The sequence below is a fragment of the Plecotus auritus genome (assembly GCF_963455305.1).
Source record: "Plecotus auritus genome assembly, chromosome: 2".
NCBI lineage: Eukaryota > Metazoa > Chordata > Mammalia > Chiroptera > Vespertilionidae > Plecotus > Plecotus auritus.
The window spans coordinates 47981851-48007163 of record NC_137771.1 but is presented as its reverse complement, the minus strand read 5'-3'; the positions used below and the strand labels follow the sequence as shown (position 1 = coordinate 48007163).

Below are 25313 nucleotides of genomic sequence, written 5' to 3'. Positions count from 1 at the left end.
TGTGGGCGCTCATTATTTCTCAGTTGTTCTCCCGGTCCTCCAGGCAGGACAGTCCCTCCTCCTATCTAAATCAGAAATTCCTGGGCCCAGGAATCTGTGTTTTCCACCAGCTTCCCAGGGAAACGGGACACAGCTGGGAACCACAGATGGGATTCAACTTTTACACCTGCAAATTGTCTCCAGAATTCACACATTCCATTCTTCTTCCTGGAGCTGCAGTAAGACTTCTGTGGGCCCTAGGCACTTTTTCCTTGAGTGCCCATTCTCTCATTAGAAAATTATATATTTTGACTGCATTTGTATAAAGAATAATAATTCCTAACTGTTATATTCATTTTTTAAATTCTGGTGTTTTTTATTTATTTTTTTCACCAGGGGAGGGGAAGCATTTGTGTCTCATAATTGTTATCCCTAATGTATGCAAGTTTAATTTTAGAGACGAGCCAACTACAATATAGTTTGCTGTCTTGGCCAATAAAGGGTCCAGGGAGATTAAGCACAGTAAACCCTGCCATAATGCTATAAATAGGTAAAAAGATGTCAATTTCATAATATGAAGAGCCCCATTATTGCAAGAATAACAAAAACCAATATTTTTCAGTCAGCCCTCTGTTGCTACATTAAAATGAAAAAGAAAAAAAAAACTTTTTCCATCTATTAGCTATATAGAGATTATTACAAATAAACGTGCATCAAATATTTATTTCATTCTCTCATTTCCTCTCCCTACTGCAGATGATAAGAACTTTAGCTTGTCTCTTCTGAGAACAGCGGTTGAAAGCTAATCTCTTTGTATTCTAGTTAGCATCATCACGGGGCACGTTTTGATAGGGCTTTACTGTCATTTACTGCTTTTCAATGAAAAGTATTCCACATGGTAGTCAAGAGCAACTTTATCTGGATGACGAATCCCACAATAGAGAGCATCAAAAGAGCCAATTTGGTGAGCTAATTTCTTTGGGGGCCTGGGAGTGTAGACCACAGTGGTTCTCAGCATGTATAAAATTCTAGTATTTAAAAGAAATTAAAATTAAAACATTTTCATGGGCCTTAAGATTATTGTGACACTATGCCTGTTGGATACATTGGCCCTGCCTCACGCCTGCTCCCAAATCTTCGGTGCCCTCCCACTGACTACAGAATGAAGGCCAACCTCCTCAGCAGGCTCGCCCTGATCTGGATTCAATCTCTCTTCCCAGTGCCACCCACCATAGAACTTCCCATCTATATGAGCTCCAGCCTCTAGGCCTAAATGCAGTTTCTCTCACCACATCACACATGTGATGCCACTGTGCCTTAGCCCTCAGCCGGAAATAATCTTCCTTTCCTTCTACACCTACTAACTTCTGGCTTAAACATCATATTCCATGGTGGCCTTCCCTAGTCCTCCTGGTTGAAACTATGGCTCCTTCTTCTGCACCCCCATAGCATTTTATATGGCTCTTATTACACCACTTATTCACCCCATTGTTTGCCAAATATACCCAATTTTAATGGGTATTTCTCTCACAACATAACATCAGGAAGTTGCTTATAACATATGCCAAACTAACTCAGGTAGAGGACTATAGAGCAACACGCCAACAGTCATTTTCTGCTCATGCAATCCCAACACTGCACAGAAGGCCATGAGTCATCTGATTGCTTCCTGGGTGCAGTTATTTGCATTGTTAACACTACACACAGATGAATTTTAATTTCTATCCCTAGTACCTTTTAAAATTGTGTGTTGATGCATTATTGAAATAAAATGATATTTTGGATCTAGACCAGCCGTGGGCAAACTACAGCCCGCGGGCCGGATCTGGCCCGAAGAGCGGAGGGTTCTCTTGCTCTCCCCTCCGCTCCTTCACCAGCAGCAGTGTTAACATGGCAACGTCGGGAAACAAGCCGCAGCTCCTTCTTCTAAGTGGGCTGATTTATATCCGCCCATTCAGTAGAAGGAACAACCTCTCAATCTTCCAGAGGCTCCTTGTAATGCCCGCGTCCCCCGACATCACCCTGGGAATGCGTAGACACGTTATCGTGGTGATGTAGGGAGACATGCCCCTGGAGAGCACAGTATCAGAGCATTAGCTAAAAAGGAGACCAACAACACTGTTCCCACTGAAGTGGATGTTTTAAAGACCAAAAACCTTTCAACCCAGTCTACATTGCCATCTACATCTACGTCCTGGGCATAATTTGGAAGTTGCACTAAAGAAAATGTTTAATTTACTGTTTACACATTTTGTTCTTTTCTATTTGTTTTAGTTTTAAATTATTTTATTATATTTAAGTTTAATTTGAAAGGCTTTTGTACCTTTCCTTTGTTAGGCAATTTTATTTTGCCTTTGCCATCTTCAATATAAGGTATGTTATTGTGCTATGATTCCTCCATTTTTTGAAGTTTCAAATTATAATAATTAGTGTTTACATTCTTCTTGTTAAAATGTTTGAAATGAATAAAACTATTGAAATAAAAAAAAAAGACCGTACCCTTTTATGTAATGATGTTTACTTTGAATTTATATTAGTTCACACAAACACTCCATCCATGCTTTTGTTCCGGCCCTCCGGTCCAGTTTAAGAACCCATTGTGGACCTCGACTCAAAAAGTTTGCCCACCCCTGATCTAGACTATGGCCCATACATGTCAGGTAAAGCAATTAAAGGTAGTAAAAATTGCCATATTCTTGACACATGCCATGAAATTTTCTAATTCTTTGGACCATGGATGACTTATTCCTCAGATACTGAGGTGTTCTGTCAAAAGCTTCCAAGTAAATTTCAGGAGATGTTGTTTAATATGCAACAACTGCAATTTAGTTTTTTTCCTGAATTACAAGTTTGCCAACAAGAAAATGTACCATGTAAACTCCAGTATTTTTCAATCCACCTCGAAATTATAGATTTTTTCCTAAAGAGGTTCAAGATGGTGTGTACAGGTTATAAAAAGCAGTAAGTCACCATAAAGCTTACAATATAACTACAGACAGCCAAAGATGAAACAAAAAAGTTTTACTATTAAACCTGAAAATAGCTAAGAGCCATACTTCGTGATAATGATGAAAAAACATACAGATCTACAGATAAAAGTCACCTATTATTAGTCTGTAAAAATAAAAAAAAAGTATATCTTTGGTGTTCCTTTTTTTCTGCTGAAAAACATTATCTGGATGATGAATCACACAATAGACAGCATCAAAAGAGCCCAGTCTTTTGGAGAGCTAATTTCTTTACCATTTCCACATTAGAAAACTCTTGGGGGTCTGGGACTATGTATTCATCATCTTTCTCCCCCTTCTAGTGTCCTTGCACATAAAACATGCTCATTATTGACTTGGTCTAGCTTTTTGCCAACAGTTTAATTTATTTCAAGTCTGGCCTCATTTCTGTTCAAATCTAGCTGTAAGATTATTTCTAGTTTGGATGGACATATTTCATTATAAATGCCCTTTTAAAAAATTCAAAATCTATTCATGTTTTCATTCACTCAACCAGTATTTATCAGGCTCCTAATAAATACCAAGCAGTAACAAGAATGCAAAGGTGAATAAAACCCAGCTTGGCTCTGTACTTCACTTAGAGACAGGCCCGGCAGACAACTCAGTGTGATGACAGCTGTGATAGGGATGTATAGGCTGCTGGAGGAGCATGGAGGATGGCCCTCTCATGCAACCTATAGGGCAGCATTCACCAACTGGTGGTCCACGGACCACAGGTGGTCAGTGAGGTCTGAAAGGTTGGCGACCGCTGCTATAGGGTTTAAGGATACTGAAGCCAAGTTCTAAAGAATGAGTAGGTGATAAACTGAAAAGAGGGACCTCGACACATTTTCTCCATTCATAAACATTTCTGTTAGAGCAAAAGCCCTATGAACCACCTATCTTATGCAGCATGTCACAGCACAATCAGTTGAATGAATGGGCGGAGTACTGCTACTTTAGAAATGATCTATGACTTTAATTAAATATCTTAAACAAATGGATACATTTACACTGCACAAAGCCACTCATTGAGGATCTTAGAAGAAAGGACTATGATTAGACAAGACAGATATAGTTGCACTAGTAAATGAAACATGCTACCCACTGAGAGAAACCCCATTTTCTGGGCTCAATCCCTCATCCAAACCAAACAGCATCCGCCTAAATTACATTCTCAATTGCAAATATGCACCAAAATAGTCATTAAATACAGAGTACTGCCACAACAAAGCCACAGCATTCCCCTAACTGGGGGAGGGGGGGGGGGAGTGTGAATCCCTGCAACTTCTTCACATAGTGCTAATTTGATTAAGCTGAAGAATCAATTCCAAATAATAGTGTTTTAGAGATAACAATATTATTAATAAAATGCTTTCCCATTATAATAGCTTATCAAGGCAATTCATTCTTCTTTAAACTTATTGAAAAACTCTGATTTATTGAAAAAGATAATCTTCAAAGAAACAGGACTTACCATAGGGGCCTGTGTGTTTGAGTTACTGCCCCCTAGAGGCCAAAAGTGTCTCTCTAATTCCCCAAAGTGCTTAGTACAGTACCTGGCAAATAACAAGCTCAGGAAATACATGTTGAATTTATTCTAGAATGTAACATACTTTAAAAAGAATTCCAATTCCAAAAATGAAAATCCTTATAAAAGTTAAATACACAAAATTTCATAATTCTTTCATTTCCCTGAAGTGCAGCTCCTCCATACTCATTTGAAAACTGTTCATTTTCATTTCAGTTATTTGTTTACATGTCCACTATGTTCCAGAAAGGATTGCAGTGGTATCATTTGGAGTACATGAATCTTTAAGATTTAAATGAGACAATATCTAGTCTAAAGATGGTTTGGATTTTGATATATCACAGATTTGGAAAAACATAAATCAAATAACCATGTACAACATCAATACCAAAGCTCTTGAAACCATCAGTCCCATCTTAGCTTCAATTTAAAATGATCCTGAGAGAACATCCCACCAATACCTTAACTTCAGTAAGAGTTTGCATGGGTAAAATTCATTTTCAGGCAAGGGCACTTGAACATGTGTTTAACAATATTCATCCCATTTATGGGATGAGAAAGAAAATGGTAGCCCAGCGAGTGTACACAATTAAAGAAGTAAGCATTTGTTTGCAAAGTGCAGGAATTAAACTCGGCTTAGTTTCATTACTTTCCAAACAACCCAACATGAATCTTTCCTCTGGAGTCCTCAGTTGTGCCGTATTAAAGTTAACAATGTAGAAGAAACCACTGAGCACTTCAATTATAAATTATCTCTATGTGAACACGCCTTGTATCCTGGTTCCTTGAAAAAGTAAGAAAACAACTAGAACACTACTACTGGTCCAACATGGATATATTAAAGGACTGTTTTGCTATGGAAGTCACTAAAAGAGCATTTTCAAGAGCAAAATTCAACTTGCTAAATTGCTTTATAGAAGATGGTTGCAAGCCCAGATACAAAGTTTGGAAGCATTTCCACTTTCCTTACATGTAAAGGTTTATGAAATATCAATACACTCAATGCAAACGCCAAAAAAAAAAAAAAGCTCAAAGACAACATAAAAAAAAACTTTCATTGTGCAAATCATGAAAGCTGTGTAAAAGGGTTCTAGATCCCAGGTAAAAACTTCTCCAGAAACAGCATCAACCCTAGCAAAGAGCAGAATTGAGAGGGGTTAGAGCTTTACACAATTGCAAATAACATCAGCACTACCAGAACAACTGGAATAAATACCGTCCCCAGGCTGCGAACACAATCAAAGCGCTTGCTCCTTCCTCTCTCCCGCTCTCCCCTAGCAGGATAGTGGAAGCTGCCTCTCCCCCCTCCTTCCCAGCCACTCCTCGCGCCACCCCTTCCCCTCCCCTGCTCACCCTTCCTCTCCCCGCTCCCAGCAGGTGAATTCAGCAGCCTAGCGAGATCAAGAGGCGCTCACTACGGTCACTGGGCCTCCAGGCCAATCTAACATATCCTAGCTCCCTGGATTGGAGAAATTAGAGACGCGACACCCCGGCGGTATTAGATGCCTTGGCCTTCACCGGGCCTCTCCCAGGCCAGGGCTGGGGTGGGGGCCTCGGGCTAGTGGACTGGGCCGCGTCTGGAGGGCCCGCGGAGTTCAGCCCCGCAGCGCACCCGCCCGCGGCGCTACCTGAGCTGTCCATGGTGCTGGCGCGGTCCAGAGGCTGCCGGGTGGGACTCCACGCCGCTGCACCGACATTCACTCTCTGCTTGGCGCCACCCCCGCCGCTCCCGGCACTTAAGTCCCCGTTACTGTCCACCAGCTGCAAGGATTCATAACCATCGTTGCTGGTCTTTTTCCGGTAGTTCCCGAGGAGGCTCATGGGCAAGCCCAGAGAAGAGGAAAGAAATCAACCTGGGAGACGAATGGAGAGGTGGAAGGTGGGAAGGACTGAAGGAGAGATTTTTTTTTTTAAGGAAGAAAGAAAGAAAAATTATCAACTGGCCGACATGACGCAAAGAGGAGGGAAAGAGGGAGCGGCCTCCGTAGAGGAGCTGTGCGGGGCGCAAGAAGCCACCGCCCTGGGCAGACCGCAGCTCTGGGCGCCCGGCGCAAGGGAGGGAGGGAAGGAGAGAGGGAGGGAGCGAGGGGGCGGCGCGCGCGTCCTCGGTGCCGCCACCGCGGAGCCGCCGGCCCCGCCGAGCTCCAGGCTCCGGGCCAGCCACCCTCTGGCTGGAGAGCGCCCGCCCGGAAGCAACCCTAGAGGTGTCGCCGCGTCGCCCCGCGCAGTAGGGCAGCTGCAAGCGCGGCTGGCCCACGGGAAGGAAGACAAGAGAGGGAGTAAGGGAGGGGAGATCCTCGGGGAGGTGGGCTGAAGGCGGAAAACGGGGCGGGCAGGGAGGGGGCGGGACGACTGCGACCAGAGTAGAGGGTGTTTTCGAGTGTGAGCTAAAGAAAGGGGCTGGGTGCCTCTGACTGGTAAGCTTTGGGGATGAGGGGGTTTCTTGGTAAGATCCAGACACGCCCATTTCGTATAACTTAACCTATATTTGCTGGAAGATTCGGCAAGTCAAAGCCATCCGGACGGGTTACCGTCCTGGAGGGCTGACTTGTAACTCAAATGAACTGGCTATATGTCTGCTAGGATAGAAAGAAACAGCGATGTTTTTGCACATTTCACATAATGGGAATGATCCCTAAGCGAGAGATGGAAGAGCTAGCCATTCTCACGCTAACGCTAGGAGGCAACTGGGGTCTCTTCCACCTAGTGAATGTATGTGACTGTTTAATAACTATTTGTTGAAGGAATAAACTGGGGAAGAAGAAAGGGACGCACCGTTGAATCCGGTGCAATTTCAGATCTGTCATCATTTATCTTGGGACCTAGAGAAAGGACCAAACCACTCAGCTGGCTTGAGGGGATAGCTGGGAAGCAAGCTAAACAAGGATTTTCTTTCCATTTTCTAGCCCCTCCCCGTTTTTTTCTTTCATAGTTTTGGGCAGAGAAAGCAGTCACTCATTGTTAGAGGAGAATTTATCATGAAGGTAATGAAGCTTAAGGATCAACAAGGCCCCTTTCTTGCCGAAGCCCCTTACAAGACTGTGTACCTAATCTAACATTTGTAATTTCATATTTTTATTCTTCAAGTGGAACCCAACATTGTATAAGTTTCGAGCCTTATAAAACCTGGATATAACTGTAATTCTCAAAATGAAATTACCAAACGTTCACTTTCACCTGAATTAATAAGACTGCCGAAGTATCCATCATTCTCGTCATTTCAGAAGACCAGGTGAAAATCTTGATTAAAAAGGAACCTTTTCCCTATTAGGATTTGGAATGCTAAGTGAAAAGCTTTTCCAAAGTCATCTGACAGAGTTTCATCACCAAAACAACAAGAAAAAAGGTACATGTGTGTAGAATTTTCTTAAATCCATACACAAAGTTAGTTTGCCTTCTCTCCTTTCCTGGCTTTCTCTGGCTATTATGATTTTGGTCTCCTAAGGACACAAACTCAAACTATACATTCCAAGACACTTCAGTCCAAATCACTTGGGATCCAAAGAGTTTCCTGGAAGCTCGAGCTCTACATAGGTCTACATAAAATAAATTAATCAGGTTGGGAGACGTTTTCTGTTCAAGGATCACGCAAATACAAATCCTTGTAGGAAGAGGATGAATCAGTAGAGAGGCCTAGATTGTGTAGTAGAATTGTGCACCCAAAATCTGTATAATTTTGTTCATCAGTGTCACCCAAATAAATTCAATTTTTTAAAATGCTGTCTTATCCTCCAGCCCCTGACCAGCTGCCTTCCTAATGGCATTACCTGGTGAAGGTATGATCTGACCTAAATCCCAAATCCGTTAATGCTCATTGACAACATCAAACAACTTGAGTGGTGATGGTTAAAATTGTAATAAAATTTTAAACACAAATTTTATACTTGCAATTTTTCACGCCTGTCAGATTGAGCTATTTTAGTTACTTGACAGAATACTCTGAAAAGTCTGGTAAATAAATCTTTTCCAATTATATATTAAATAATCTTTTTCTGCACATTTCCTTCTCATTTAATTCATTACTAATCCACAGGGAGAATAAATACCCAGAGTTCATCATGTGCCTTGACAAATTCTGGATTTATAATCACTGGATTAAGAGAATTTAGAGAAGATCATTTTTGAAAAGTGAAAATTATTATTTTCAAAAAGAGCACTCTCAGTTATTTTTGCTGAACTGTTTTCAGAGTTGCAGACATATTGCTGGAATATATTTAGGTGAAACATATTTTTGAATAACTATCTCCCCACTTTGCAAATTTAAAGGAAAAACATGAATGGGCTACAAGGACCACTTTATTTTTTTAACTTTACTCTTAATTTAATATTAACAAAGTCAATTATAATAATTCTTAATAACCCTACAAAATTAGAGATATAATGAGCATATCAGACCAGCTGGTTTGGCTCGTTGGCTTAGCATTGTCCCATGCTCAGGTCAGGGCACATGCCCGGGTTTCTGGCTCAATCCCCAGTACGGGGCATGCAGGAGGCAGATGACAGATGTTTCTCTCTCATCAATGGGGTATCTCTCTTTCCCTCTCCCTTCCTCTCTCTCTAAAATCAATTAAAAAACATATTTTTTAAAATATAGATAATTTTAAAAGAACATATTAGGGCAGGAAAAACAATAGGTGGATTCATTTACAACATTCTGAAAACTAGTATGGGTATACTAGTTGACATTGGAATATATACCAATCTCAACACTATAAAACAGAGCGTAATAAAAGTACCTAACACATATAAAGTAATTAATATCCTCTATTATTACTATTATTGATATGGCTTGGACACAGCTCTATCCTCAGTGTTTGACAGCCCTAGTTTCTCAAATGCGAGGAGCTCAACAAAGGCACATATTACTGTTTCCAGGACGATACTAATGGAAACTTCTCTGTGTGATTCTGAATGGGAACTTGCACTTAAGGAAGGGAGATGGCACTGGTAAAACCCAAGGTGAACATTTAGAGATAAACTTTCTTGTTTTTCCCATATCAAGATTGCTCCATAATTCACCTTATCTCAAGAATACCACATCACGAATGGGGCAGAGCCAAAGGATTAGATGCCCTCTTTGGGGGAGAGCGTTCTTTCCCTCCGCCTTTTTATTGCTGACTCAGTCACTTTCATTAACGTGGTGAAGATTATCCACACTGAGGAATGTTCAGAAGGCAGGGCTCTGTTTCTCCCCATCTCCTGCACCCCCAAAATGCTCTCATCACAGCAGATGTCACACTACTTTTGTGGTGGGGGTAGGAGAAAACAAATAGATGACAAAACCTATTAGAGATTATGATCTTTGCTTTCTGATTTCCAGGAACTATAATACATTGGTTACGATTGAGGTTCTGGAACCATGTTTCCTAGGACTGAATCCTAGTTCCCCAGAATCTTAACTCTATGACCTTGGGCAAGTTACTTAACCTGTCTCATTTTCCTCCTCTGTAAAATGAGTGTAAAAGAACCACATAAGTAAGGTTGTAGTGAAAATTAAATATAGTAAATGCTTAACAAATGCTATTATCACTGTTGTTCTATTATTTTTGTATGGGTAAGTCACTTTTTCAAAAACACAATTTCCTATCTGTAAAATTAGGCTAAATTCTGTCCTGCCTATTATCATTATGATGTATAATAATAAAAAAGCGTCATGTAAAATGTGAAGTGACTGTTCTGCCTTGAGTTTTTAGGCATTTTCATGCATGTCTTTCCCATTAGATTTTGGACTCCGTGGTGACAAAAATCCATGTTTTGTCCCTGTCCACCTCACACTCATTAGAAATTGAGTAAATATCTCTTGAATTAATAAATTTAATGAGCAAATAAAAATGTATTAGCATCAATCACCTCATCTCATGATTTTTTTAAAACTAAATGTTGTGGTCTACTAGTAGATATAAAATAAACGTGACAATTCATGACCATTATTTTAATAAAAATGGAACAGGTTGGAAAACATCAGTTTGGGCATATGGTAAAAGATACTGTTTCTTGCCAAAACCGGTTTGGCTCAGTGGATAGAGCGTCGGCCTGCGGACTGAAAGGTCCCGGGTTCGATTCCGGTCAAGGGCATGTAACTTGGTTGCGGGCACATCCCCAGTAGGGGGTGTGCAAGAGGCAGCTGATCGATGTTTCTAACTCTCTATCCCTCTTCCTTCCTCTCTGTAAAAAATCAATAAAAAATATTTTAAAAAAAAGATACTGTTTCTTCAAATATTATTTTGGGTTTCTGGGGTGTGTGTGAGAGAGAGAGAGAGAGAGAGAGAGAGAGAGGGAAAGAGAGAGGGAGAGAGAGATTGAGATTCTGCTCAAAAATGACATAAATGTATTTCTCACTATGGGTCCCAGTATTAAATGTTTGAATGTCTATATATGACAGAACCTCCAGTACTGAGAGGTCCTAGTTTTCCCAAATTTTTTAATCCTCACCTGAGGATATGTTTTTATTGATTTTAGAGAGAGAGGAGGGGGAGAGAGAGAGAGAGATATAGAAACATCGATCAGTTGCCTTCTGTATGTGCTCCAACGGGGGAATCAAACCTACAACCTAGGTATTCCTGAGAAGGAATAGAACCCACAACCTTTTGATGTATGGGACGATGCTCCAAACAACTAAGCCCCCCAGCCAGGGCTAGTTTTCACAATTTTTAATGACCTATCCACTGTGACATCTGAATTCACTTGGATAATTGGACAACAAAGAATTCTAACTAACCAGATAGTAAATGCGGGCAGAGCTTGTACTGTGTTCTCTCTGCTGCAAAATGTATTGTGATTAGGTTTCTAAAATGCACTTCTTCAATTTTCTGCTTTAGCTCATATAAATCAATGAATAGCATTGAAACTTTCTTTGGCAACATGCCTCAGGTCCATAATTCAGATGATCTCCTTATTGAATAAGGCCTGTGGATATAGTTGGTACAATGTACTGAAACTAAAAGCAAGGTACTCCAACTGGCCCTCAGACATGTTTTGTTTGTCCTGTACTTTTTAAAAAAATTTTTTTTTAATTTAGATGCCTTCCCGGAAGGTAGATAGGCTTCAGTTTGAGTCCACATTTCATCACCACTTCCCAATGTATGATACCCAGTCTGTCCTGCTCATTCCCATCATCAGTCAGCCCTTGCATAGTGTAGTGGCCACAGCCAGAGGAGTAACACCACCAAGACAAGTGCCAAAAGCCACATCTCTAGGCCACAGTCCAAATGAAAGAGCAATAGGCTGGGAATCCTCTCCTGCCTCTATGATTAATCAGCAGAGTGGCCTTAATAATTACTCTCTTCCTCTTAGCAATGAAATGGAAGGTGTTAAATCACACGATTTTCCTATCCTTCTTAAAACTTTACTTGTCATTTTACTCTTTCTCCTTCAAATGGAGCCCAGAGGGAAAAACATGACCATTTTAACTGTTCCAGTAGCTAAGTCCCAGTTAATCCAAGTTTTTCTATAGAACACACACATACACAGTGACAGCTGACAAGAGTTACACATAGAGCAGTGATTTCCAACCAGTGTGCCGCCAGAATTTTTACAACAAGCAATACCTGACTGCTTAGTCAGGGGCACTGACCTCTTTTCCCTTAGACTGTCAAATAAAAAAGTGACAACCGCCAAAACAACAATACCTGTCTGGTGTGAATGCCCTGTCTTGAACCATAAATAGATAGGTCCTATAATAGAACTGCATCTTATTGGTCACATTGCATACAAAATTGTGTCTGATTGGTTAATTCTTGGTACCAGAAATCCTGATCTACTCGTAGAGGCACATGATTTTTTTAAAAAGGTTACTTTGGAGCAAAAAGGTAGGTAATTATTATTATTTTTGTAAATCAATCAAAATTATACCTTTTTTTTTGTCAGATCGGCAAAACATAAATTGTTTGGTGTGCTACAGAATTTCAGTAATTCGCTTATATGTGCCAGGAGATGAAGAACGTTGAAAATTGCTGACATCGAGCAGTACAATGAGAGACAAGGAAGTATGCTAGGAAAAACTGAGTGAGCTGATGCTTGATAGAAGAAAATCCCAATTATTCCTACAATATTCCTGAGGAATGAGGTTGTCTGTTCTGAGTGCCTGATGGGAGTGCTAAGTTTCCCAGAAAAATAGGACACATTTTTCCAGGCAGGATATATTTTTTAAGATAATTCCCTGGGGTTGGGGGGACAATTCCCCCAAACCTGTGCTTCCTTGAAGCTCTAATAATAATAAAAACAACTGCTATTGGTTACTTACCATTTGCCAGGTACCTTAACTACTTTAACTATCACCTTCCCAACAACTCTGCACAGATATTATCCTTATTTTGAGGCAAAATGGAGAGGCTGAGTAACTTGCCCAAGCTCACACAGATACCAATCACTTAGGATTCAAACTCCAGTCTTTCTGTCCATGCTCTGGCCACTGCACCAGACGGAAGAGGTGGTTCTGGTGGTCAAAGTGAAAGTCGGGGATGCCTCGGTCATCCCTGGTATGTGTCCTAAGTGTGGCCAGTGAAAAATGGTTTGGACACCTTGTGGGAACTACCCTTGCTTTGCTATGGGTTCTGCTCAGTGAAACGTGGAAGTTTTCAATTAATATGGCTTCCCAATAGGCAGGCTCATTTGTAACCATCTGGGCTAGAGGAATTTGTATGTTGTGCTCCTGAAAATTGATACTTTGCTACTCTTTGGCCTCATTTTAAATCTCTAGTAGGAAAAAAAATCTTTATTTTCATTAAAAGCAAGTTTCTAGCTTTAAAAAAATAAGCTTGGCCTCTGTGTTTGCACATGTATGTGTATAAATATGTGTGTATGCAAATTAAGAAGACATCGAGGCATTGTGGAAAACCACTAGCTTTGCGGGGGAAAGTACAACTATGTTTAAGTTCTGGACCTGCCACATGTAAGTTTTCTATAATCTGTTTATCAGCCTCATTTTCTCTATATAAAGTTGGGGAGACTACTTTGCCTCCCTCATAGGAAGAATCAAATGAAATAAGGTACATGAAAGCATATGATAAACGCTAAAGCCCTACTCAAATACTGTATTTCATCACATCTAAGAAATCATCCATTTCATCTTATTTTTTAAAAAATATTTTTACTGATTTTTAGAGAGAGGGGAAGGGTGAGAGAAACATCGACTTGAGAGTGAAACATTGATTGGCTGCCCCCTGCATGACCCCTACTGGGATCAAGAGCCTGACGTTTCAAGGACAGGCTCGTGGTATAACAACGTTACACCTACATTACCATTTCAAGAGTAACTCATGGAAGCGCCTGTCCCTTTCATATGTCATCTTATAAGCAGGGAAACTTCAGTTTCTCAAATAGACAGACACCAACGGACTAAGCTAGCTCTGTGCTCAAGTGCAATCAATCCTGGGGAAAACAAGACTCAAAATTTTTGCACGGTGAACAGTTTTCCAAAGTCAGAAGCAAATCTACACTGACGTGAATGTTTTCCTAAATCCTAGCTACTCCCATGTTTGGCCCTGAGCTCATTATGTAAGATTTTACGCTCAAGATCCTTAAAATGTAATTCTTTTGTGCCTAAAGGTTCTGAACCCTGGAGTATGTGGCAAATCCTCTACAATGATGATGAGGAAGGCAGTGGTCAACCCCAAATGCATACAGAGCCAATTCTTGGGGTGCTGAATCTTCAGGCAGTTTCTAAGACACCAACCCACGGCTGCCCACTTGACTACATCTAACAGCAGAGAAAGAACCAAAATTTCCTGACCACTAAATTAAGAGCCTAGGTTTCTCATCTAAATGTGAAAGGTCTTTTGAGAAGGATTACCATGGCCATGTCATACCTATGGAGACCGGGGCTCTGAAATACAGCTAAGCATGGGCTAAGCAGTGATTGTCAGTGATCCCCAATGTCCCTTTCCGTCTTCAATGCTAATAGAACCCCTGATCTTTAGCTGGGCACAAGGTCATACAGTATAAAGAGTATATTTCTCTGTCTTCTTTCATGTCTTGGACCTGTCACATACAAGTTTTCTATAATCTGCTAGGTATGCGCATGGGACTACGTTGTGGTCACTAGACTACTAGTATAAGTAGAAATGATAAGTGTGCATCCTCAAAAGGGAGGACGGCTGGTGTGCACTTCTTCCATTCCTTTTCTCTTCCTTCTGGTAAAACATGGAGCTCCAACAGGTGTCTTGGACCATGAGATGACCTTGAAATGGAGGACTTTTGACAATGAAGCAATAGGATAGAAGACCCCTGATCCCTAGAGAACTATGGCAGCTCTATACTGATTATTTCTAGACTTCTTAAAGGTGAGAGAGAAGCAAACTATTTTGTTTTAGGTGATTTTTATTTTGCTTTGTTGTTGTTGTTGTTGTTATGTGCACCCAAACCTAACCTAACTAGGATACAAACTACAAGCTAACCCATGGATTTTATTTATTTACCACAACATTTGCTGGGAACAACATAAAGTCTATGTGTTCATGGACAAATTAGTTAACTTCTCTATGCCTCAGTTTCCTCATCTGTAAAATAGTAGCATCTGTGGGCAGCTGTTAGAATTGCATGATATAAAACACATAAAGAGTTTAGCACAGTGCCTGCCACATAATGTTCAGTGAACTTGACCTTTGTTGTCTTGTCATTGTCCTTTGATACGTAGCTGAGTCTACTGTGCATAAATCCAAATCCAGTGATCTCTTCACCTCACTCTGCTACCGAGATACTGCCCTCCTGGCCAGAGCCACCCAGAGCTGCAGAACCCTGACCATGTCGTCAGTGAACTCGCTAGAAGAGTTGCCCTTTCCTTGGAGTGTACCTTTTTTGGTCTGCCCAAATAATCTCAGTGCAGTCTGGGACATTTTAAGCCATCAAAGTTGATCCAGAACTTAAAGCAAAGTGTCAACACTTATGCCATAGTGATTCTGAGTCTATTTACTTCAATATGGCCAAATGAGAGAGTATGACTTGTCTTTTGTGCTGAAAGTAAATGAGGAAGTGTGAGTGATAGGTTGGGCATCTTATTGTACTGTGTGTTGTTGTGTTGTTGTTGTTTTTCCTTTTACTTTCTATTGTGGAAATTTTCAAACATATACAGAATACAGAAAATCATATAATGGATCCTTTGTACCCATCATTCAGTATCAACAATTACCATGTCATGGCCAATCATGTTTTACATATATAGACACCTAACTACTTTTAAGCAAATTCTAGATTTTGTATCATTTCATCAGTAAATATCTCAGTATATAGCACTTTAATGTTTGTAAAATGCCTACTGTATTTTCTCTATACTAGAAGCAGGACAAGGTGACATTAATCTGTCTGCTGAGAAGCTAAAGCTATCCACCAGGGGCCTTTGATGAGACTGTCAGTTTTCTTATTTCCCAGTGGAAATGACGTATCAGTCCATTCAACTTCCTGTCCCCACACTCAGCAAACCCCTCCCCAGCCCCACAAACTCACCTCTTCAAGCACTAGTTGTGATCTTAGGCCTTGCTACCCAGGAAATCTAGAAATCAATCTGGAATTGAGTTTTTCCAAAATACAAGAAATTTCTGGAATATTAAAGTTGGAAGGAGCCGAAACCGGTTTGGCTCAGTGGATAGAGCGTCGGCCTGTGGACTGAAGGGTCCCGGGTTCGATTCCGGTCAAGGGCATGTACCTTGGTTGCGGGCACATCCCCAGTGGGAGGTGTGCAGGAGGCAGCTGATCGATGTTTCTCTCTCATCGATGTTTCTAGCTCTCTATCCCTCTCCCTTCCTCTCTGTAAAATATCAATAAAATATATTTAAAAAAAAAAAAAAAGTTGGAAGGAATTGTAAAGGGTAGACTAACCCTTTCAATTTAGAAATAAGAAAATTAAGACAGAGAAGTGAGCAAACTGATTCACATTTGAGCTTTCAAAACTGCAGATCCAATTACGTGACTCAGCAGCTTAAAACCATTCGAGGGTTTCCTTCACCCTCAGTCTGAGGTACTTGACGTAATGGACCTTTTACATTCTAAGACCAGATGTATCCCTCTACTCAGCCCTCTCCACTTTTCCCCTTTCCCCATGCTGCCTTAAAGTCTATAGGGCTTCTTTGTGATCTCCTGCCTGGCCAATTCCTGCTTGCCCTTCAGATCCCTGCATAGATAGCACTTCCCCAAGAAACCATCAAAGTTCTCAAAACCAAGTTAGATATGATTTCATGTGGTCCCATAGAACGTTGTACATATTTGAACATAAACTTACAACGCATTACACTGAAATTTCCCGTTACATGTATGACTTCCCACATCAGATTGTGGGCCATGTTTGGTACCTAACTCCATGCCTGATAAATACTTATTAAATGAATGACTACTGCCACTTGGAAGAGTCCATGAAAGACATATGGGAAACTGCTCTGTATACTGTTTAGCACCCAACGAAGGTTAACCATTGCATTTGTAACTGCATAAGGCCACAGAGCTACAACTATATACAAAGGACTGACCAGTCCATATCAGAGCTCTTAGTATTCCATCACACTGTTTAATATGAATCCAGCCAATAAAGTTGTCAGTAACTATAAATAGCAGTAACTATTTTCCTATGCAAATAAAACCACTTCTACTGGGTTAAGGAAAACACACAGACTTACAACCTTTTGAAATCATTTTAGTTTGAAAATGTTCACTTTTTTATCTTAGTAGACAATTTATACACTGCAAGTCATTTTTCTGAAAGAATTATGGATCATCATTTTAAAGATTATTTCCTTTGGGCCAAATAGTGTTTATGAATAACAGAACATGACACTTTCACCTTTGGCTCTGAAATCACCATGCCCATGTGGTACAGAGTATAGGGAACCACGTGTTGGTGAAAAATTAGATGGGGAAGTTCTCAAAAGAAAGTGTTAGATCACAAATTACAGGAACAAACTGCCCAAGTGTGGTAAGTATGTTTTAAGCTCCTCACTATTCAGATAATGTTAGAGCTTTTCTATAACCTTTAAATCTTTGCCGGCAAGAGTGGAGCATAGTAGTGTTGGTTTTCTATTCAAGAAAGATGGATGTGAGTACTGCATTTACCTACATCGCCATCTTGACTGGAAGTCCCTGCAGCTTGTTTCTTAAATGTATTAATAACCTACTTTCTATATCTATTTTAAATTTATATGCATCACCTCACCAGAGTTACATCAAGCCCAACACATTCCTCTAATCCGTTCTGCTGTAGTTTTTGACATTTATCAAACAAGATGAAAAAGATGGTCTATGAGCTTTTCAACCTTAAGAAGTGATCTACAGATGGTCACAAAAAGCAAACAAAACCAGATGACCACTCTTCTATATAACTTGGAATTTTGCTATTCAAATGACAAATGCAGAATACTAACTAACAAATGAAAATCATGTTCTGGTTCTGTGAGAGAATAATACACACACAGTAAGTCAGTTTCATGTAGCACACGTTCACTGATCCCCCAAGTTGCTGGGGATACAGGGTGCATTAAATGATTCCATAAAAATATCCTGGGCATCGACTTTGTGATAGGCATAGTGCAGTGGGAAATGATTGACTCAAGGTGATTCAACGTCTGGGTTGCAAGTAGGAAAATTTCAGATGTCTTAACTTTTAGAACAATGGATTTTTCATTCTACCGGGATGCCTCATTTTCTTTAAAAATCTAAAATAAATCTCCAATCCACCAAAATAAACAAGGAAGCTTAGGAAAGAAGGAAGGAGGGAAGGAAGGAAGATCAATGTGTGCTCTATCCACTATATCATTGACTTACTCTGAAACTTGAATTAGCCTCCTAAATAAATAACATATTTTCCTGTTAAGTAGAGTTTGAGTTGTTAAAAGTGCCAGTATCTAAATCTCCTTTTAATAACTGAAGGCCATGTTATTGTTATAAAATATTATAAATTTTGTAGTATTTTTCAGACACTAAAAATGTAGAAAGTTGGCAGTCATGTTAACTGAAAAATATGATCTCAACAAAGTAAAGCACATATATGAATATATAAAGATAACAGAGAAAGGGGATACACTCACGCTTTAACAGCAGTTATCTCTAAGGGATGGAATGATAGAAGGTTCTTACAGTTTTTCTTGTGCTTTTTGAATTTTCATAATTTCCTTTTGGGAAACATGTACTTTTAAATTACAATATATTGAGTACCTAGTACGTGTCAAGCACTATGCTAGGTGTTATAAAGCAGAACACAGGGAGGGGAACTGGAGTCAGAGAAAGCCTTCAAGAAGAAGCTGCTATTTGAAAGAGTAGAACTGAGTCAAAGAGGAGGGGAAATATACTCAGGTGGAAGGAACAGAATGTTGAGAACTCAAAATCCAGCCTTTGAGGAAGTAAAAAAAATCCAGGATGACAAGAATGATGCACTATCAATTCCAAGCCAAGTTATATGTGTGTGTAATTGTGTGTGTGTGCGTGTCTCTCTCTCTCTCTCTCTCTCTCTCTCTCTCTCTCTCTCTCTCTGTGTGTGTGTGTGTGTGTGTGTGTGTGTGTGTGTGTGTGTACAAAATACCCTCATCACATCCTCAATAGGCCAAGCCCCATAGAAGCAGGAGGAAAAGAGGAGATATCTCCCACTGTTTCTTTCTCCTTACTGCCCCCACCACTCCAATTAAGGTAAGTCTGCTCTCCTGCATCCCCCTTCTCTTGAGAGTCCTCTCCTTTAACACTGGTTTCCAGATTTTACCACTTAACTCGCAGCAGCGGGAGTCACAGCTGAGTTCATTCTCTGCACCAACACCCCCACCCCCAGTTTGGAAAAAGTATTCTAAATTTAAACCACACAGCACCAAACTAAAAATGGCTTAGAAAGGGAAACAAACTACTTTGTGCGGGGCTCCTGTTAGATTTCACAGGCATTAATTACCTTTTTTTCCTAAGCATATGTAGTCAAATAATTCTTAGGTCATAAAATAACCATCCCCAAGTTCTCATGAGACAAAAGTGTCTGTTTTTAAATGACCAGAGAAGAGGTTGAAGATGGCAAAAAAGAATAGGAAAGTTAAGTGATGACTCATGAAGGATGCATCTGGGGTTCTGCGAATGTTACCCAGCTCCACTGTTAGCGCGCGCTGGATTTTTCCTCATCCCCTTTCTGAAAGGTAAGAAAAGTAAGACAGAACTAGAGTCAGGGGCCTGAGTGTCAGTCCCTATTATATGAGACGCTCCTCCAACTCTCAAGTAAGTTTTCCCATTCCAAGCTTCAGTTTCCTCATCCCTAATCATTCTGGGATTGGAAGCTGAACCTGATCAGTGGTTCCCAAGCTTTTTTGTCCTTGGCACTTTTTCATTTTTTTTTTTTAACAATAGCATGTTAGTTCTTTTAAAAATGTCTACAGAAGTGTAATAGACATACAAAGTGTAGATCAAATCATGTGTTCAGCTCAATGAATTTTCACAAACTGAATGTGCCTAAAAAACCAGCATTGGAGTAGAGAGACACATCTGAAAAGACTGAAAAGTAAGTGCTTTTTGTTTGTATTAATTCTAATACAAAATTTGGGGTAACATGGAAAACATTCCCACATATGGGTAAGGCACCAATCACCTGGTCACCCTTCAGTTTTAGGTCACATTTGAATAGAGCTATTTATTGCCCTAACCTAACTCCTACAACTATCTTAGTGTATATTTGAGAAGGAAGGAGAGTCTGCTGTGCAAAAAAAAAATGAGATGAATGAGTGAATTAACTGACCTTGGATTCGAGAGACTAAGGATATGGGCAGTGTGACATGAAGCCCATGAGTGAGACCAGCAGCACCTATACATAACCCTAGATCCTGGGAAGGATGTTGAAAAAATACCTACACAGCTATGGTAAAAGGCTGGGTGAAAGCTATGGTAACAAATTTTATGGAATGTTTTGTAACTTAATCATTCAAGTTATTTTATAAATTTTAGAATTGCATTAAACTTGGAAGGTGAGAGTTGACAATTCCAAATTATTAAAAAAACAAAAGTATTAAACATTTGAATGTAGGGTCAGACTCACGAAAATGAAAAAGTCCATATTTTCTGGAACAAAGCAACAAAAATGTGTAATCATTTCAGAGAAAATATGGGAAAAGAAGATACAGACAAGCTTTGACTAAGCAAGAAACAGTAACTAGAAATCAACTGTACATACCCTTTATTATTTATAATATGTTGAAAATGTCATTGGTATCTTGGTGTTTTGCTCTGCTGATATTATTTTTTAATATAGTCCACATTTTTAATTAATTTAATTTTTAATATTTTAAATTGATTTTTAGAGAGACGGGAAGGGAGAGGGAGAGAGAGAGAAACATCGATGTGAGAATTCAACAGAAATACAAAGGATTGTAAAACAATACTATGAACAACTATATGCCAATAAGCTGGACAATGTGGATGAAATAGACAATTCCTAAAAAAATACAATCTTCCAAAACTGAATCAGAAAACCTGCATAGGCCAATAACAAATTATGAAATAGAAGCAGTAATCAAATAACCCCCAGAAAACAAAAGCACTGGTCTACAGAGGTACACAGGGGAGTTTTACCTCAAAGGACAACTAACGCCTATCCTCCTCAAACTATTCCAAAAAATCTAAGAGGAAGAAACACTTCTAAGCTCTTTTTATGAGGTCAGCATTATTCTAATTCCAAAACTAGATAAAAACATTGCAAAGAAAGAGAACTAAAAAAAAAAAGAAAAGAAAAGAGAGTTACAAGCCAATATTACTGATAAACATAGATGCTAAAATCCTCAACAAAATTTGAGCAAATCAGACTCAGCAATATATTAAAAAGATCATACACCATGACCAAGTGGGGTTTATTCCAGGGATGCAAGGCTGGTACAATATTCACAGATCAATAAATGTGATACATCACATTTACAAAGTGAAAGACAAAAATCACATGATCAACCCTAGCTGGTTTTGCTCAGTGGATAGAGCGTCAGTCTGCTGATTGAAGGGTCCTGGGTTGGATTCCAGTCAAGGGCCTATGCCTGGGTTGTGGGCTCAATCCCCAGTGAGGGGCATGCAAGAGGCAGCCGATCAATGATTCTCTCTCATCATTGATGTTTCTATCTCTCTCTCCCTTTCCCTTCCTCTCAGAAATCAATAAAAATGTATTTTTAAAAAATCACATGATCATATCAATAGATGCAGAAAAAGCATTCGACAAAATCCAACACCCATTTTTGATAAAAACACTCAGCAAAGTGGGAATAGAGGGAGCCTATCTCAACATGATAAAGGCCATATATGACAAACGTACAGCGAACATCATACCCTATGGGCAAAAACTAAAACCATTTCCCCTAAGAACAGGAACAAGACAGGGTTGTGCTTTCACCACTCTTACTCGACATAGTACTGGAAGTCCTAGCCACAGCGATCAGACAAGAAGAAAACATAAAAGGCATCCAAATTGGAAAGGAGGAAGTAAAACTCTCATTACTCACAGATGGCATGATATTGTACATAGAAAACCCTAAAGACTCCACCAAAAACTACTAGATTTAGTAACTGAATTTGGCAATGTAGCAGGATACAAAATTAACACCCAGAAATCTTTATACACCAATAATGAATTCTCAGAAAGATAAACTAAACAAACAATCCCATTTACCATTGCAACAAAAAATTAAGATACTTAGAATAAACTTAACCAAGGAGGTAAAAGACTTGTATTAAGAAAACTACAGGATGTTGAAAAAAGAGATAGAGGAAAATATAAACAAGTGGAAGAATATACTCTGCTTGTGGGTTGGTAGAATTAACATCATTAAAATGTCCACACTACCCAAGGCAATGCAATCCCTATGAAAACACTAATGGCATATTTCACAGATATAGAACAAATACTCCAAAAATTTACATGGAATCAAAAAGACCCTGAATAGCTGCAGCAATTTTGAGGAAGAAGAACAAAGTTGGAGAAATCACAATACCAGATATCAAGCTATACTACAAAGCCACTGTTCTCAAAACTGCCTGGTACTGGCACAAGAACAGACATATAGACCAATGGAACAGAACAGAGACCCCAGAAATCTACCCAAGACATTATACTCAACTAATATTTGACAAAGGAGGCAAGAGCATACAATGGAGTCAAGACAGTCTCTTCAATAAATGATGCTAGGAAAAGTGGACAGATATGTGCAAAAAAATGAAACTATACCATACATGAGAATAAACTTAATATTGATAAAGGACTTAAATATAAGTTGTGAAACCATAAAAATCCTAGCAGAAGCCATAGGCAGCAAAATCTCAGACATCTCTCATAGCCACAAGTTTACGGATACATCTCCTAGGGCAGTGGTCGGCAAACTGCGGCTCTGTTGACTGAGTTTGCCGACCACTGACCTAGACTCTCGATTCCAATAATTACAGGCTGTTGTTGTTCCTTGTGATTAAGCCCCTATCCCAGTGGTTGGCAAACTCATTAGCCAACAGAGCGGCAAACTGCGGCTTGCGAGCCGTATGTGGCTCGCGAGCCGCAGTTTGCCGACCACTGTCCTAGGGCAAAGGAAACTAAGGAGAAAATAAACAAATGGGACTACATAAAAATAAAAAGCTTCTGCACAGCAAAAGAAACCATTAACAACATGAAAAGAGATCCCACTGTATGGGAGAAGATATTCGGCAATGATACATCTGATAAAAGATTAATATCCAAAATATATAAGGAACTCATACAACTTAACAAAAGGAAGATAAACAATACAATCAAAAAATGGGCAAAGGACCTAAATAGACACTTCTCCAAAATGGACATACAGATGGCCAAAAGACATATGAAAAAAAAATGCTCAAAGTCACTGATCATCAGAGAGATGAAAATGAAAAAGACAATTAGGTATCACCTCATACTTGTCAGAATGGTTACCATCAACAAGTCAACAAATGACAAGTGCTGGCGAGGATGTGGAGAAAAGGGAACCTGAGTATACTGCTGGTGGGAATGCAGATTGGTGCAGCCATTATAGAAAACAGTATGGAGTTTCCTCAAAAAAATTAAATATGGAACTGTCATTTGATCCCATGATCCCACTTCTAGGAATATATCCTAAGAGATCCAAAATGCCAATCAGAAAGAATGTATGCACCCCTATGTTCATAGCAGTGCAATTTACAATAGCTAAGATCTGAAAACAGCCCAAGTGCCCATCAGTAGATGAGTGGATAAAATGCTGTGGTACAACCTGGCTGGAGTAGGACAGTGGTTGAGTGTCGACCTATGAACCAGCAGGTCACTGTTCGATTCCCCGTCAGGACACATGCCCAGGTTTTGGGCTCGATCTCTGGTGTGGGACGTGCAGGAGGCAGCCAATCAATGAGTCTCTCTCTCATCATTGATGTTTCTATCTCTCTCTCCCTCTCCCTTCCTCTCTGAAATCAATAAAAATATATATATTTTTTAAAAGCTGTGGTACATTTACACCATGGCATACTATGCAGAAGTAAAAAAGAAGGATCTCTTACCCTTTGAGACAGCATGGAGGGACCTGCAGAGTATTATGCTAAGCGAATTAAGCCAGTCAGAGAAAGACAAGTATAGCATGATCTCACTCTTATGTGGAATCTAATGAACAAAATAAACTGATGAACAAAATAGATCCAGAGACATAGAAACATGGAACAGACTGTTGAATCTCAGAGGGAAGGCAGGGGTGGGTGGGTGGGAGGAGATCAACCAAAGAACTTGTATGCATATAAGCATAGCCCATGGACAGACAATAGAGTGGTGAAAGCCTGGGACAGGGTAGCGGGGGCTAGAAGGGATCAATGCGGGGAAAGGGGAGACATATGTAATGCCTTCTACAATAAATATTTTTTTAAAAGAGGGTAGATGGTGCTCAGCTCAATCTCATTGCTATAAAAAAGTCTAAATATTTTTAAATGAACTATCTATATATATAAAACCCTAATATGCAAATTGTCCCCTCAGGAGTTCGACCAGGAGAATGGGAATTTGACAACTCGCTATGACGTGCACTGACCACCAAGGGGTGGTGCGGAATGAAGGAAGGCCCCAGCTGGCAGCCAGGGAAGGGAGGCCCTGGCCGGCAGCCGGAAGGCCCCGATCGGCCCTGATCACCAGCCAGGTCTAGGGACCCTACTCATGCACGAATTTCATGCACTGGGCCTCTATCCTATCTAATAAAAGAGTAATATGCAAATTGACTGTCACTCCAATACAAGATGGCCACCCCCATGTGGTCAAAGATGGCTGCCCCCATGTGGACACAAGATGGCCACCACAAGATGGCCAGCAGGGGAAGGCAGTTGTGGGTAATCAGGCCAGCAGGGGAGGGCAGTTAGGGGTGACCGGGCCAAGAGAGAAGGGCAGTTAGGGGTGACCAGGCCTGCAGGGGAGGGCAGTTGGGGGCAACCAGGCTGGCAGGGAAGGGCAGTTGGGGGGACCCAGGCCTGCAGGGGAGGGCAGTTGGGGGGGACCAGGCCAGCAGGGGAGAGCAGTTAGGGGCAACCAGGTCGGCAGAGGAGGGCAGTTAGGGGTGACCGGGCCAGCAGGGGAGGGCAGTTGGGGGCAACCAGGCCTGCAGGGGAGGGCAGAGTGGGGGCACCAGGCCTGCAGGGGAGGGAAGTTGGGGGGCACCAGGCCTGTGGGGGAGGGCAGTTGGGGGGGACCAGGCCTGCAGGGGAGGACAGTTAGGGGCGACCAGGCCTGCAGGGGAGGGCAGTTGGGGGTGACCAGGCCGGCAAGGGACGGCAGTTAGGGGTTACTGGGCCACCAGGGGAGGGTAGTTGGGGGTGACCAGGCCTGCAGGGGAGGGAAGTTAGGGGCCACCAGGCCTGCAGGGGAGGGAAGTTAGGGGTGACCAGGCGGC

The 25313-nt window shown here is 40.6% G+C and overlaps 1 protein-coding gene across 3 annotated transcripts in view; it reads right to left on the bottom strand.

Moving 5' to 3' along the window:
* The window catches only part of DNAJC6 (DnaJ heat shock protein family (Hsp40) member C6), a 146221-nt gene that overhangs the window by 104220 nt on the left and 16688 nt on the right, over positions 1 to 25313 (bottom strand). The window contains exon 1 of one of the 3 annotated variants that reach the window (XM_080654562.1): positions 6126 to 6533. The exons of the other annotated variants lie outside the window; for them this stretch is intronic. Within the exon in view, the coding sequence (XP_080510688.1) occupies positions 6126 to 6318 (193 nt within the window). The 5' untranslated portion in view covers positions 6319 to 6533. Of the gene's footprint in view, positions 1 to 6125; positions 6534 to 25313 lie in introns of those variants that run through there. 3 annotated transcript variants of the gene reach the window in all.